Consider the following 15,298-nt stretch of genomic DNA (forward strand, 5'->3'; position numbering starts at 1 on the left):
GATTACTTTTAAAACAAAGGATAGAGTGGTAAAGTTGCTTATAACCTTAAAATTGATAAAGAAGTTTACAAAGTACTAATATAATGTTTGTGGAATTATGTATAGAATATAAGTGAGAATAGTTTTCATGTCTGCTTTCTTGAGATAAAACAGCATGTGATGTCTAATTGATCTGTAGGACTTCATTAAAACAGGTGCTTATCAATGTGTTTTTGCTAAAGTATCTTTTTGTTGTATCTGTCAGTTCTTGGTATAAGTCAATTAACATAGAAGTTTTGTAAATGTGCAAAGTTACAAAAGCTACACAAAGCCTTTATAAAATACTTATCCGTGCTTGTTCTGCTAAACATAACACAGTACATTCAACTAACAGATATTAAAATTTAAAAGAAATACAGAGTTACAAAAGCTAATTACAGCGCTTAATTCTAAACTTACAAAATCAAAGATGGTTATGCAGTGTGAAATAAAGTGACTTCCCTTAAACATCACAAGTTAAATGATACTAGTTTAATGCACAAGACTGAACGTTTTAATACTTATTTTTGTTCGCATATGACTTTTAATTTCAGGAACAGAGCTGCTCATTTTAATTGCAAGGGAGTTGGATAGTTTGGTAACAGAAATTGTTCAACCTTGATGTCTTGCATCACCGCCTTGAGGCCATTTGTTCCTTGTCAAGTTTAAGTGTGATGTTACGACCAAGTTATGTGATGAGTTTGTGTCCCAGAAATCAGCATAAAACCGTATTGGGTTGATTACTTTGGTTGCGTGTAAACTAAACTAAAACCAAACATAAATTTCCCTACAATGGCTGGAATTTCAGGTAGAATCCATCTGGAATAAATCTGAACTGCAGACAGTTGCTGAGGGAAAGTTCTTTCCTAGGAAAGAACCTGCATTGGTGTTACATAAATCACACCCTTAGAATATCACAAACAGCTTCACAGCCACTGAATTCCATTTTGAAGTTTGTATTGTAGAAAATGCATCAGCCAGTTTGCAGACTTAAAGGCTCCACAAACGGTGATCAAATAAATGGTCAGGCAACTTGTTTTAGTATCAATTTTTGAAGGATAAATGTTGGCGGGGAGAATTCCCGTGTTATTTCTGAAACCGTGCTTTGGGATACTTTATACCTACCTGAGAGGGCAGGCAAGTGCTCAGTTAAGCATCTTGGCCGGGATTCTCCAAAAATGTGGCCAAGTGTTGACGCCGGCGTAAACACCGGAGTGTTTCACGCCGGTGCCAATAGTGCCCCCCCCCCACCGGAGACTGATCCCCCCCCCCCCCCCCCCCCCCCCCCCCGGATGGCCACCGCAGCCGCAACGCTGAGCTCCCGCTGGGTGGAACCATACGTGAACCACGCCAGCAGGAACTCCGCCGGTCATCTGCGGAGAATCGCCACGGGGGTCGCTTTCAACGACCCCCGGCCGGCGCCGTGTCGACCTCCCGCATGCGATTGGCGCCGATTCTCCGGTCTCCGGATACTGTAGCACTGAAATGTCAGGATCTTGTGTGGAACTTAAACACCCAACCATCTGACTCAGGATAGAGTGCTATCAGTGAGTCAAGACTGCTACTGTGTTCCATTCAGAAAGCGGAAACCAAAAATATGTGAATGATAATTTATATATATATATTTTTTTGAGACTTCAACATTGCAAATGACATCTTTTTGTTTTGAAGTACTTTTTTGTTCTTCTCTTTCAGAGAATTGAAACTCCGTAACTACATCCCAGAAGATAAAGAACTGAAAGAACGACAAGTACCCAAAGCCAAGCCAGCCTCGGGTTAGTAACCTGTGTGAAGCAACCCGTGTACTAACCCCTAACACGTCTTTTCATAGAAATATAGAAAAGTTATGGGTACAGAAGGAGGCCATTTGGCCCATTGTGGCAGTGCTGGCCAGAAGAGAGATCCAGCTTAATCCATCTTCCAGTTCTTGGCCCGTAGCCCTGTAGATTACGGCACTTTGTGTGTATCCAAGTGCTTTTTAAATACATTGTCTGTTTCGCTTTGACCGATCTTTCAGGCAGTGTGTTCAGACTCCTATCGCCCTCTGGATTAAAGGATTGCTTCTCCATTCCCCTCTAATCTTTCTGTCAAATACTTAAATTCCTTTCTCCGCTTTCCTGCTAATATGTCAATATAAAGTATTGTTGGACCAGGGCTGACCCTGCAGCAGTGGCCCATTTCAGGATGAAGTGATAAGGGACTTAATTAAAAGCAGCCATTGCCTAATAAGTTTCAGAGAAATCAGATAGTTTGATAACCGAGTAGGAGAACAGAGTTTTTCAAAGGGAAACCTCTTGGCATAAATCATCCTTTTTAATCTGTATGAATGATACAGAATGTTGCAGTAACAAAGGCAGATTTGGAACTAAAATTTTCACTGGTGAAAAAGCAATTCTATGGAACAAGAGTAAACATGATTAGATACCAAAATAAGGGAGTTATACTCATTAGCTCAATGGACAAATGGATTGTTAAATAAGGAAAAGTAAAATTATGCTAAGGGTTAAGTCAATTAAATTCTCCATGTTCAGAGTTGTATTTCAATATTTATAGAAATATGCATATAAAGGTAGTACACCATAGACAGCTGAGTATGAGAACTCACACAAACTTAGATATAAAGATAATCTGAAGGCCAACCTCAGAGCTTGCAAGCTGGATCCCAATACATGCGTCTGTCCAAGGTTGTTTTTTTCCCAATTGGAGATGTCTGTCATCAAACGATTTTGACATTTAAGTAGAACGGAATCAACTGCCTTCAGGACAAGCGAGTGTGATGCCAAACAAATGCCTCCATCCATCCTTCCAACACTGACTTCATATGCAGTATTTGCAATCCGTTATCATCTACTTGTGTGACATCAAAGTAGGCTGTAAACCATTTTTTATGCTGTGCAGCCCAGGATTGTCCAATGTCTGATGCGTGAAGAGTTGGTTGCCTGTACCCTTGAGTAAGGGGGAGGGAAAACCAATCAGGATTGCTCTTGATGATCACTAGCCCATAAGGCCTGCTGGAAAATTCATCATCAGGCTCAACTGAGAGTCCTCCTTGGTGCAATTTATCTTCCAGTACTACCACATGTGATCAAGTATTTATATAAGGTGCTGTAGACTTTCCGACAGTGAGTCGGCTCCTTGCAGGAAGGTGAAGAGGCAGATTACTCTGCTACACAGATGATTTCAGTTGCTTATCTCTGTTCACTCTGTGTTTGTACCAACAGTGGAGGAGAAGGTGAAGGATCAACTTGAAGCAGGCAAACCTGAATCAATCATTGAAGAAGTGGTATGTGATGTTTTTTGTCCTGTACTGCTACCTTTTACTGTAACTCCAATCAATGTTGAAAGGTTCAGCTTGGAAAGGTTTACAACCAGGAGAAACAAGACTTGGTGATGAGTGAGCAAATTAGCCATTTGTACAAAGCTCCAGATGCGATCCCAAAACTGTGCTAATCAGTTGGAATAGTAGTCAGAGTGCTCTAATTAATCCTGATGCTCCTGGGTTTTGGAGGAGTTGAATCACGATTTGATTTGATTTGATTTATTGTCACATGAACAGTGAAAAGTATTTTTCTGCGGCCGAGGAATGTACACAGTACGTACATAGTAGACACAAGAATAATCAACAGGGAACATTGACAAATTGGAAAATTGTCAATTTTGTAGCACTGATGGATATGCATTGACTCTTGCTATGTGCATCTGTATGGCTGGCAGGTGAGAATACAACTGTAAAATAAAGGCAAATTACTGTGGATGCTGGAATCTGAAACAAAAATAGAAAATACTGGACTATCTCAGCAGGTCTGACAGCATCTGTGGCGAGAGAAAAGGAGCTAACCTTTCGAGTCTGGATGACTCTTTGTCAAAGCTGTACAATTGTACTTGGCTGTGATGTCCTGACAGGTTCAACAGCATGCCAGCACTTACTTTGTCGACTTACAAATGAAGAACAGTCAACTTCGCAGAGAAGGACCAATGTGTGGAATTTTACTGGGCCATTAGTCAATGCTTTCAACTAGGGGAAGACAGAAATAAATTGATAGCTAAGACCATGGTGGTTTGAGGAGGCTGGTCACAGATACTGTAAATGTCTTTTGCTAACAGCAATATTAATTGACAATCCAACCACCAGCTTTAACATCCACTCCCTTCACCACTAATGTACAGTGGCTGCAATGTGTCCTGACTGCAGAAGGCACTGCAGCAAGTTACCAAGGCTTCACCAACATCTCGCAAGCAAGCTCCCTCCACCACTTAGAAAAAAAAGTGCAGCAGTTGCATGAAGCCCAACACCTTCAAGTTTTTTCCAAGTCATAGTGTCATATATCACTGTTATGTCATTGTTGCTTTCCCACAATTCTGAAGCAACATAACTTTGTGGGAACACCTTCACCACACAGATTGCAGCAGTTTCAAATGAGGGTCTATCAATGTCGTCTCATGGAACTAGAGATGGAGAATAAATGCTGGTCTTTCCAGTCACGGCCCTTATGATTGAATACAAGAAAAGCTTTGTTTTTACTATCTTTTAAAGTCTTCGACTTAATCTCTTCAACTCTTTCCCACCTTATCTGTTTAACTTCCAGCTTTGTATCCCTTTTTGAGCTTCTCCCTATTTTGCCCCGTTGTTTAAGACAAATTGCGTCAGCCCTATTAAGGTTCACTCTTTAAACGCTTTTAACACTCCTTTTCTCTCTTCTAAAAGCCGTCTCAAAATCTACCATAAACAGACAGAGTTCCTGTTGATGCCCCATATCTTGGTCCTTGTGTCTTGGTGACCCTTCTGTCTATTTTGTCTATTTTATTTCCATTTGTGTCATTGCTTGTTATGCTTAACAGTTTGTTATATTTTGACTTCCTTTGCTCCTCTTGTGACATCACAGGGGTTACAATATAAAAGGCGGATGCTGTGCTTCAATTGTACAGAACCTTGGACAAATCCCACAGAACCACAGAAAGGTTATGGTGCAGAAAAAGGCCATTCAGCCCATCGTATATGCACCTGCCAAGAAAGAGAAAAAAGAAACTAGCTGCTCATTTTAATCCCAATTTCCAGTACCTGGTCCGTCTGGAGCTCTGTTTTGTTCTTCTTTCTTTCATGGAATGTGCGTTTCACTGGCAAGGTGAGCATTTATTGCCCATCTCCAATTGCCCTTCTTGATCACAGCAGTCTATGTGGTGTAGGTACACCCACCGTGCTATTAGGCAGGAGTTCCAGGTTTTTGACACAGTGACAGATAAAGTAAGGTGATTTAATTCCAAGAGGGTCAGGATGGTGTGTGGAGACCACTTTTTAAAAAAAAATGTGTCCCCTTGTTTTACCCATAAGAGGAAACATTAGAGGGGAGGCAGTGGCGTAGTGGTATTGTCACTGGACTGGTGATCCAGAGACCCACGGTAATACTCTGGGGACCCAGGTTCAAACCCCGCCACAGCAGGTGGTGGAAATTTAATCAATAAATATCTGGAATTAAAAAGTTTAATGATTATGAAACCATTGTTGATTGTCATAAAAACCCAACTGGTTCACTAATGTCCTTTCGGGAAGGAAATCTGCCAGCAGTGTGGTTGACTCTTAAGTGCCCTCTGAAACGGCCTAGCAAGTCACTTGGTTGTACCAAACAGCTACAGAGTCAATAAAAAGGAAAGAAACCAGATAGACCACCCAGCATTGACCTTGCCACTGGAAATGACAATGGCAAACCCAGCTCTGTTGTTCCTGCAAAATCCTCCTTATAACATCTGGGTGCTTGTGTCAAATTGGGAGATCTATCTCACAGGCGAGTCAAGCAACAGCCTGAAATAGTCATACTTACAGACAATGTCCCAGATTCCACTACTACCATCTCTGGGTATGTCCTGTCCCACCAGCAGGACAGACCCGGCAGAGGTGGCACAGCACAGTCGTATACAGTCGGGAGGGAGTGGCCCTGGGAGTCCTCAAACGTTTAGGTGATAGTTCCAGGATTTTGACCCAACAGTGAAGGAATGAAGATATAGTTTCAAGTCATGATGGTATGTGGCTTGGAGGAAAACATACAGGTGGTGGTGTTCCCATACATCTCATCAAAACCACTTACCATCCACCCTCAGCTGAACAGCACTTGGAGGATGCTTTGAAGGCTACTGCACAGAATGTATTCTGGGTGGGGGGACTTCAATGTCCATCACTAAGAGTGGCTTGGTAGGACCACTACTGACCAAGCTGGCTGAGTCCTAAAGGGCATAACTGCTAGAATGGGTCTGCGACAGGTGATGAGGGAACTGAATGAGGAAAAAACAAAAGAGACCTCATCCTCATCGACCTGCCTGTTGCAGATGCATCTGTCCATGTTAATATGGTAGGAGCGACCATCTACAAAATGCACTGCAGCAATGCACCATGACTCCTTCAACGGCACCTTCTAAACCCGTGACCTCTACCACGTTTAAGGACAAAGGTAGGAGATGTATGGGAATACCACCACCTGTATGTTTCCCTCCAACATTATGACTTGGAACAATATTTTCATTCCTTCACTGTTATTTGGTCAAAACCCTGGAACTCCCCTCGTTAACAGCGCCATAGGTGTTCCTAAAATACATGGGCTGAAATGGTTCAAGAAGGCTGTACACTATCACCTTTTCAAGGGCAGTTAGGGATGTCAATAGTTGCTGGCCTAGCCAGTGACACCCATATTCCATGATTTTTTTTTTTAAAAGGTGAAGAATCTCTCCTTTTACTCCGAGGTACATAATAAAGTTTTCTATAATGTGCCTTGATCCCAATCTCAAATATGTGATAGTTCCTTACCCATATCAGCTATTTTTCAGCCTCCCTGATTGATGATGCCAGTTCTTGTGCCAATGCTCAAGTTTGTTTCTTATCAGAGGCTGTTAGCCAGTAGAGATCTCACAGATCTTTATTGGAACTGAACCCACGTCCTAATGAGGAAAGTATACATCAATGGCCTGACCTGTTACCCCCCTTGTTTTCAAAATAATTTTGAAGAACAGCAGCAGTTGAATTTCCATTCTTGAACTGTTGTTAAAATATTATTAACGCTTTAACTATATTTTCTAGGACTTGGTGAACCTTGCACCCAGGAAGCCTGACTGGTATGTGACTGAGTTTTGTATCTATCTTTTTGAAACTAAGTTATCTAATTTGTATGTAAGGTAATACTACTTACTAGTTCTACTTCCCTGTGTGACATTTTTCAATTTATCACAATGGCCATCTTGTGACCGTTATGCGATTGCCAAGTTAGTTCTGTATTAGAGAGCGTTTTCAAAGAGTACTGTGGTGGTAATACTGGTTTTCTTTCATAGGGATCTGAAAAGGGATGTAGCCAAGAAACTGGAAAGGTTGGAGAAGAGGACGCAGAGAGCGATAGCAGAACTAATCCGTGAGTAATTAAATAAATATTTTGCTTTGAATGTGATATTCAAAGGCAGCTGACAGAAGCATTGGTGATTAGAAAATAAATTTGTTCATTGTGGTTAAGGGTTTAGAGCCCAGGGACGCACACAAAAAAGAAAGAGCAGGAGTAAGAAGGGCAGTCGGAAGGTTCTTTTTCAGCCCACGCAGAATCAAGTTACTGGAGAATGACATTGAAGTGGAAAATTAATGTGGGGGGGGTGGAGGATTTTGTTGGGCGATAGAGGAAAATATGAGAAAGGACTAGGTAGGGTTGTTCTGTGGAAAAAGAAAGAACTTGCATTTGTATAGTAGCTTTCCAGCCTTCAGGATGTCCAAAAGCACTTTGTTTTTCCGCTCTGGGGGAGCACATTAGCCAATGTGCTAACAACAATCTCCCACAATCAGCAATGAGATAAGTAGTATGTTTTCAGTGATAATTGCGGGAGAAATATTGGCTGTGACACCTACAGAACACCTCTGCTTTTCCAAGACTGTTATGGGATTTAACTTTTATCTGAAAGGGCATCTGAGGTCCTTGTTTGCATGCTGATTTGAAAGGCAGTACTCTGGTGATGCAACATCCCCTCAGTACTGCAAATTATGACCAAGAAGGAAGTTGCTCAAAATTTAATCACCTAGAATAAAAGAGTTGTGGAACCAGTTGCCGAGAATTGTTGCTCAAGTTGAAACAAAGCTACTCCTGGATCAAGGCTGACACTTGAATACTGTTTCTTGAACCTAATGGGTCTTGCAGTATGGAATGCTATACCACAAATGGTTACTCAGGCAGAGATTATCATTTAATTAGGAAGGGAATTGGATGTATATTTGAAAGGAGGAATGTTAATTGCATACAAGGAAGTAGCTTCAGAATAAATGATGGGCTGCCCCAACATTAGTGCAGGAGCCAAATAGCTGCCGCCTCTGCAGTTCTTACCATTTTGTGTATTGTGTCCACCTGTAAGTGTATTCCTGTAGAAAAGTGGGTGTGTAAACTTTGAGGTCAGGATCAGCCTTGGCTTTGTGGCTGTGATGCCAGTCAATATTGATCAGCCTGCAGGCCAACCTCCCACAGTGATCATTAGGAGTCATTGCCATCATGAGCGGAGGAGGAAGAGGTTTGGGGAGAATAAATGTCGACAAAGCCCCAATTAAACAGTACAACTGGCAGAGCAATAATATAGTCGAACTGCCCCACCGTTGGTGGAGGGCCACACAACCAAACTAAACCCTGTCAACACTCAACATACCATCACAAAATACATCTCTCTTGCACTTGAACTCTCCCACATTCTTTCTCTCTGTCCAACTCTTACTCTTTTTTTTCTCTCTCAAAATGTCTCACTTTCTCCCCACACACACTCCCCTGCCCGCTCTAAATCTTTCTCTTACTCCTATTCATTCACTTCCACACATTCATTTATTTTCTCTTCTTCTCTCCCTTGCTCTCATTGAGTCATTCTCATTTACACTTGCACTCAATAAATCACAAATGCATAGGCTTTTAATTGTATTAAACCTCACTTTGTTTAAGTGCGACCAGAAAAGCAGTGAGCATTGAAGTCCTTCCTGGGCACAGCAACCACCAAGCTGTAGATATTAGGTTGGTGGAGACAGGGGAAGGAAGCCTGTTCTTATTATTGGGGTGATGATAATTTATTTTCAATCCCACAGGGGAGAAACTAAAAGGAAATGAAGATGATCTGGCATCTGCAGTTGGAGCTGTGAAGCAGGAGGATTATGACTCTGAGTGATTCAGATTCTCACCTGGACAATGAGGTGGGGAAGGGCCAGACATAAACCAGTTGACTCTGGGGAATGCGAACACTGCCACAGTATCTGGAAACTTTTGTTCACTTTTGCCCTTGGAAGGAAACCCACTGAGTGGTCACAGCGAAGAGGAAGAAGGCCATTCAGCCCTTCATCCAATAAGATTCACCACCTTGCCTGGAAGTCGATTCCAAATGTTGATGTGTGAAGAATTTCCTGACATCAGTCCTAATTTTTCATGTCCCACTGTTCAGTCTATCTTGAAATCTCCCAGAATTTACTTTTTCTGTACCATTTTCTAAACCTTTACTGGATCTCTCCTGGTTCCTTCCTTTCCAGGTCAGAGCCTGTATTTTTTCTTGTAACTCATTCCCACTTCATTAGAGATCAACCATTTAGCACTGACTCTAGGCTTTGGTGACTGCTTTCTATTACAGACGCATTAGTCCGTGAAGTCTGTCTGTTGTTCTGTGCAGTTATGCATAAACAGCTCTTCACTTTGGAATGCTGAGGCCTACTTTTACATTTCCTCCTGGTTTCTCATGTGGTGAATTGCTTGATGTTGCTTTTAAGATGTGAACTTCAGTAAGCTTAGCTTGGAACCTCTCTGACATCTGCAGGATAATTAAGGTCCCCTTGAGAGTTCATTAATATCTCCCTATTATCACAGACTCTGTCTTCAGCTCACTTGGTCCTGCAGGAAATCTAATCAAATTGTTGTGAAAGGATTGGGAAATGAGGGTTGTGAAGTTGTAAAAAGACCAGAGCTTGCATCAAGATCTAAGAAGTGAAGCTTGTACTATTAAAACCCATTGAAATGACAGTGCCAGTGGCTGCAGATACAACCTGAGCACACTAATAAACTTCTATAACATTTAAAAATAATATAAGACTGCAAAAGATTGGATCTGAAACAAAAAACATACCCATATGTTGGACAGTGTCTGATAGAGGAAAGGCAGGTAAATGTTTCAGGTAGAGACCCTCCATTAGAAATGCTGAAGAGCCCAAACCCGAACCACCTGAGAAATACCTATATGTTCCTGCAATTTTTCTTTTTAAAAACTAAGTGTTTCTTAAGTTTCAGCCCAATTTATTGTGTCTTATGGTGTATCTCTTTCTGGATATATGTGAAGATTGTAAAGCTTTATCATGTGTGGGTATCTGTATTCCTCTGTGGGGATGTGAGTTTCTGTGGGGTGTCTCTGCCTATTTGGCTGTGTGTACTGCTGTCACAAGTCACAGTTAGAGTTTCACTAAGCAGATTTGCCCTTTGTTTACTGGTTAGCCTTCCGTCTCGGTGATCTTTTGGACATTTGTATGTAAAAGGTTCCATCAATTTATAATTAAAACAAAGTACAATTCAAACCTAGTGGGTTACAGTGAAATGAGTCATAATGACGTTTGGAGTAAATGATAGGTCAAGTAATCTAACCAGGGCTATTCAGGCTTTGACATGTAGGCCATGCCTGGTCTGCCAGAACCACATCATCAGCCCAGACAACCTGACTTATAGAGTCAACAGCGTTCTACCACCCTTGACAACTCCAGCCGCAGAAACCAAGCATGGTCCACCAGCCCTGACAGACTGACCTGTAGAAGCCATTAGTATTCCACAGTACTGTAATTGACTTACAAATCTGGGGTAGCTACATTGTATTTGAATGGTGTTAGTAGCCTTTAATGATAAATGTTGAATCTAATGGAGAGTGAACGAATGGCAGAGATACTAAACGAGTAGTTTGCCTCAATTATTTTCATCGAATTATATAGAATATAAAGCACAGAAACAAGCCATGTGTTTATGCACCGCACAAGTCTTGTCCTCATTTCAGCTTTTCAGCATTTTGTTCTTTTCCCTTTTCTCTCGTGTACTCATCAAGTTGCTTTTTAAAAGCATCGAAGCCATTTGCTGTAAACATTTCCTGAGGTAGTGAGTTTCACATTCTAGCTATACTAAGAAATATCTTATTTTCCTGTAGTTTTTTTTTAGTAACTTCCAATCATGGCCCCAAGTTTATGATTCTGCCATATCTCTCCAAGCCAACCTGTTCGTAATATTAAAAGTAGCCGTCAACTCTTTACTTTCTAAAGGAGAATGCCCCAATATGTTCTTTGAAGTGGAGTTTGGAACTGGGAATCAAAAGAGTACAAGAGGAGCTGTGGCTATTAGATGCGGTGACTATAAATAAGGAAGTTATATGGTAAAAGATGGAACTCAAAGTGGCTTTGGCACCAGGCTCTGATGACTTTGTCCTAGGATGCTGAAGGAAGTCAGAGGTAAGTAGCAGAAACTTTGACCATGTCAATGGACATTGTAGCAGGTTTGCCAATTGAACATTACTGTTCAGACATGGAGTGAGTAATAAAGTGGTATCTCTTGGTCAGTCAGCTGAACATTAATAGATGATGGACTTCTGGAAGTCGTACTATGGGAAAATATTCACTCAGCATGGCATGGGTTCATTTAGGACTGCCAACATGAATAAATCACAGCCCAGAAGTATCTGACAAAAGTAATAATCCATGGTTGCTCTGGGTTAAAGATGAGCGAGGAAACAGTAATGTGCCTTGAAAAGGGAATTATAGTGTACGTGATGCATGCAAATTTTCAAAAGGCTTTTCATGAAGTGTCAGGTAGAAGTCATGGGTACATGAATGGGTGCGACTGCAACACTCTACGGCGATCACCATCCAGGACAAAGAAGTCTGTTTGATTGATAGCTCATTCAACAACAATAAACATTCACTCCTTCCACCACTGATGTACCATACTTAATAATAATCTTTATTATTGTCACAAGTAGGCTTACAGTAACACTGCAATGAAGTTACTGTGAAAATCCCCTAGTCGCCACACCTGGCACCTGTTCGGGTACACTGAGAGGGAGAATTCAGAACGTCCAATTCACCAAACGAGCACGATAGGTGTTAATGTAAGCCTACTTGTTACACTAATAAAGATTATTATTATTGTTAAACTGTGGGTAGAATTTTCCCCTCTGCGCACTAAGTGCAGGGACTGGTGTAAAATGTGGTGTTTTCACTGCTGGGTGCAATGGTGCGTTTTCGTGCAATATTGTTTGCTTCACCTATCTTTAATTATGCATCAGGAGATGCTTTGGATCATGGGTGGGTGGAGAACCTGTGACCTCAGCAGACCATCGCTTTAGATGCACATATTAAAACTAATAATAATCTTAAGTGTCACAAGTAGGCTTACATTAACACTGCAATGAAGTTACTGTGAAAATCTAGTCGCCACACTACGGCACCTGTTTGGGTACACTGAGGGAGAATTCAGAATGTCCAATGTGCCTAACAAGCACGTCTTTCGGGGCTTGTGGGAGGAAATCGCAGCACCCGGAGGAATCCTACATAGACAAGGGAAGAACGTGTAGACTCCACGCTGACAGTGACCCAAACCGGGAATCGAACCCGGGTCCCTGGCATTGTGAAGCAACAGTGCTAACCACTGTGCTACCGTGCTGCCCATTCCCATTCAATGACTAATCCAGGCCTATTTCATGGAAGACAGAGCCCCCAAAGGGAAGAAACGTGCTGTATCAAATTTTAGTGATTCCTCGCTGTGCCATCTGCTGGATGCCCACCAGAAGGTCCTCTACCCCCTCATGGCCTTACCGCTCCCCATATTGAGGCCTATTGCACAGTGAATTATAGAGACCCCCACCATGAGACCGTTGAACACCCCTACCTTTTCCACAGCTTTAGGCTATAGATACCTCCCCTGACTTTGTGTTCCATCTGCAGCCCAGTGTCATGCCAGAAACCCCAGGGACTGAGGTGGATAATGTTACGACAACACCCTGCGCACAACATGCTGGACACAACTGACACTGGATTGACATGAGGGCTTTGATGTGCCCTCTCTGTGGACTGTGATAAGAACAATGGTTGCAAAGCCAGCGATTCTATCTAAATTACTTCTTCATTCAGTGATCCCCCCATTTTGGTCGGAACTCACTTAGATCACTGTGTTCCTCATTATGGCCCAGAGGATGCTCCTGCTTCACATCGCCCTTCATCATATGTCTGAATGCAACCTGCCCCACTCTTTCCCCCAGACCCCCCCCTCACTCGCAAGTCGACAGTTTGCCCCCCCAACCCTAGTTGAGTCCTTGTTGCACTACAGGATGTTACTACTGGTTTGGTAGAGTACAGCCTTGCCTATGAAACCTCCCTGAAAGCGATGTGGTGCTGCCTGTGAAGCCTAGTGCAGAGACTGAGGTGTCGCAATGCTGCACAACACAAGGTAAGTGAAGAAACCTCAAAATCATGAGTATGTTGCGGGTCTCCAGGTGCACATCACTTATATAAGGCTTTGAAACATGTCGGTCTAATAGATCCCGACGTGCCCAGTGTTGATGGTGATTCTGGCGGGCAGCCATTATAACAAGTATCCATGATATTCAAACACATCAAAATTATGTTCTCAACATGGCACAGCAGGGAAGGTGTTGACGTCTGGAGCCGATGTGAAATTGTTTTTGTCACTTTTGCGATATCTTCCGCTGCGGGTAGCAGTGGAAAATTCCGGCCTATGTTGCTTCTATCCTAACTTACATTATATATCATAGACCTGTCTCCCATGTCCTTGCTGACCAGGTTGACTCATAGACCCCCAGAATCTCCTTGTGACATCCCAAAATGCTTTACATGAAATTATGTACTTTTGAAGTGTAGCCACTGTTGTAATTTAGTAAGCATAACAGCACAAGGGGATGGAGTAGTTTAAGGAAGTAATTCCAGAGTGTGAGCTTCGATCGCCAATGGTGGGGTGACCAGTGTCGAAGGAATGCAGAGTTTTGGAGAGTCTTTTGGGCAATTGCAGGTTAATTAAGGAAAGCCAACAAACCATGTTTCACTAACTTTGCACATGTTTTTGAAAAAGTAACCCTCAGCATTAACGTGGGTAATGCTGTTTATATGGACTTCCAAAAGGCATTGGATAAAGTGCCGCACTACAGATTTATGAGCACAGTTAGAGCTTATGAATAAAATTGTCAGTAGCAATATAGATATAACATTAGCTGTGACAGGAAACCGAGTAGTGTTATTTATCGGACTGGAAAAAGTTTTAGGACCCTGATATATATTCGTGACCTACAAATTGGTGTCTCGGGCACAATTTCAAGATTTGCAAACGGTACAAAACCTGGAAGTATTGTGAACTAGATAGTGTAGAATTTCAAAAGGACATACATTGGTGTAATGGGCACATCTGAAATTTAATGCAGCAAAGTGTAAAGAGATTGGTAGGAAGAATGAAGAGAATATAAAGGTATAGTTCTAAAGGGGCTGCAGGAGCCGAGGGAGCTGAGTGTACATGTGCATAAATCATTGAGGATGGCAGGGCAGGTTGAGAGAGTGGTTGAAAAGTATACGATATCCTGGGCTTTATCAGTATGGTCATAGAGTACAAGAACATTGTTAAACCTGCATGAAACACTGCACCCTGTTCTGGATATGATACTTCAGGAAAGATTAAGGCATTAGAGTGCAGAAAAGATTCATGAGAATGATTCCAGGCATGAGGAATTTCAGTTATGTGGCTTCATGAAAGAAGTTGGGACTGTTTTCCTTTGATAAAGTCGAGAGGCGGTGCGACGAGAGGAATTCAAAAATCATTAGAGATCTGGACAGATGGGAAGAAACTGTCCCCATTGATGGAAAAATCCAGAATGAGAGGGCACAGATGGAAGATAATTGGCAAAAGAAGCAATGGGGTCACAAGAAAAACTGTACGCAGTAGGTGATTAGGATCTGGCATGTACTGCCTTGAGTGTGGTGTGGAAGCAGGTTCAATCGAGGCATTCAAAAGGGACAAAAACATAAAATGCTGGAAAATCTCAGCCGGTTTGATAGTATCTGGGGAGAGGGAACAGAGCTAACGTTTTGAGTCTGGATGACTGTCAGAAATGTCAAAAGAGCACAAAAGTGAATTTGATTACTATCTGGAAAGAAAGAATGCACAAGACTATGGGCCGAGGAGTAGCTCCTGGCATGAAGTGAATTTTCTCCTTTGGAGAGCCAGTGTAGATATGATGGACCCAATGGCAGCCTCCTGTGCTGTAACCATTCTTTGGG

General features: G+C 42.1%; 1 protein-coding gene across 1 annotated transcript in view; it reads left to right on the forward strand.

Moving 5' to 3' along the window:
• The window catches only part of ccdc12 (coiled-coil domain containing 12), a 109,738-nt gene extending 99,180 nt beyond the window's left edge, over positions 1-10,558 (forward strand). Inside the window, exons 3-7 of the mRNA XM_072468155.1 lie at positions 1,714-1,793; positions 3,240-3,301; positions 7,082-7,116; positions 7,330-7,406; positions 9,095-10,558. Of these exons, the coding sequence (XP_072324256.1) occupies positions 1,714-1,793; positions 3,240-3,301; positions 7,082-7,116; positions 7,330-7,406; positions 9,095-9,174 (334 nt within the window). The 3' untranslated portion in view covers positions 9,175-10,558. The remainder of the gene's footprint in view (positions 1-1,713; positions 1,794-3,239; positions 3,302-7,081; positions 7,117-7,329; positions 7,407-9,094) is intronic.
• The last annotated feature ends 4,740 nt before the right edge of the window (positions 10,559-15,298 follow it).

Source organism: Scyliorhinus torazame, chromosome 11 (genome assembly GCF_047496885.1).
Source record: "Scyliorhinus torazame isolate Kashiwa2021f chromosome 11, sScyTor2.1, whole genome shotgun sequence".
NCBI lineage: Eukaryota > Metazoa > Chordata > Chondrichthyes > Carcharhiniformes > Scyliorhinidae > Scyliorhinus > Scyliorhinus torazame.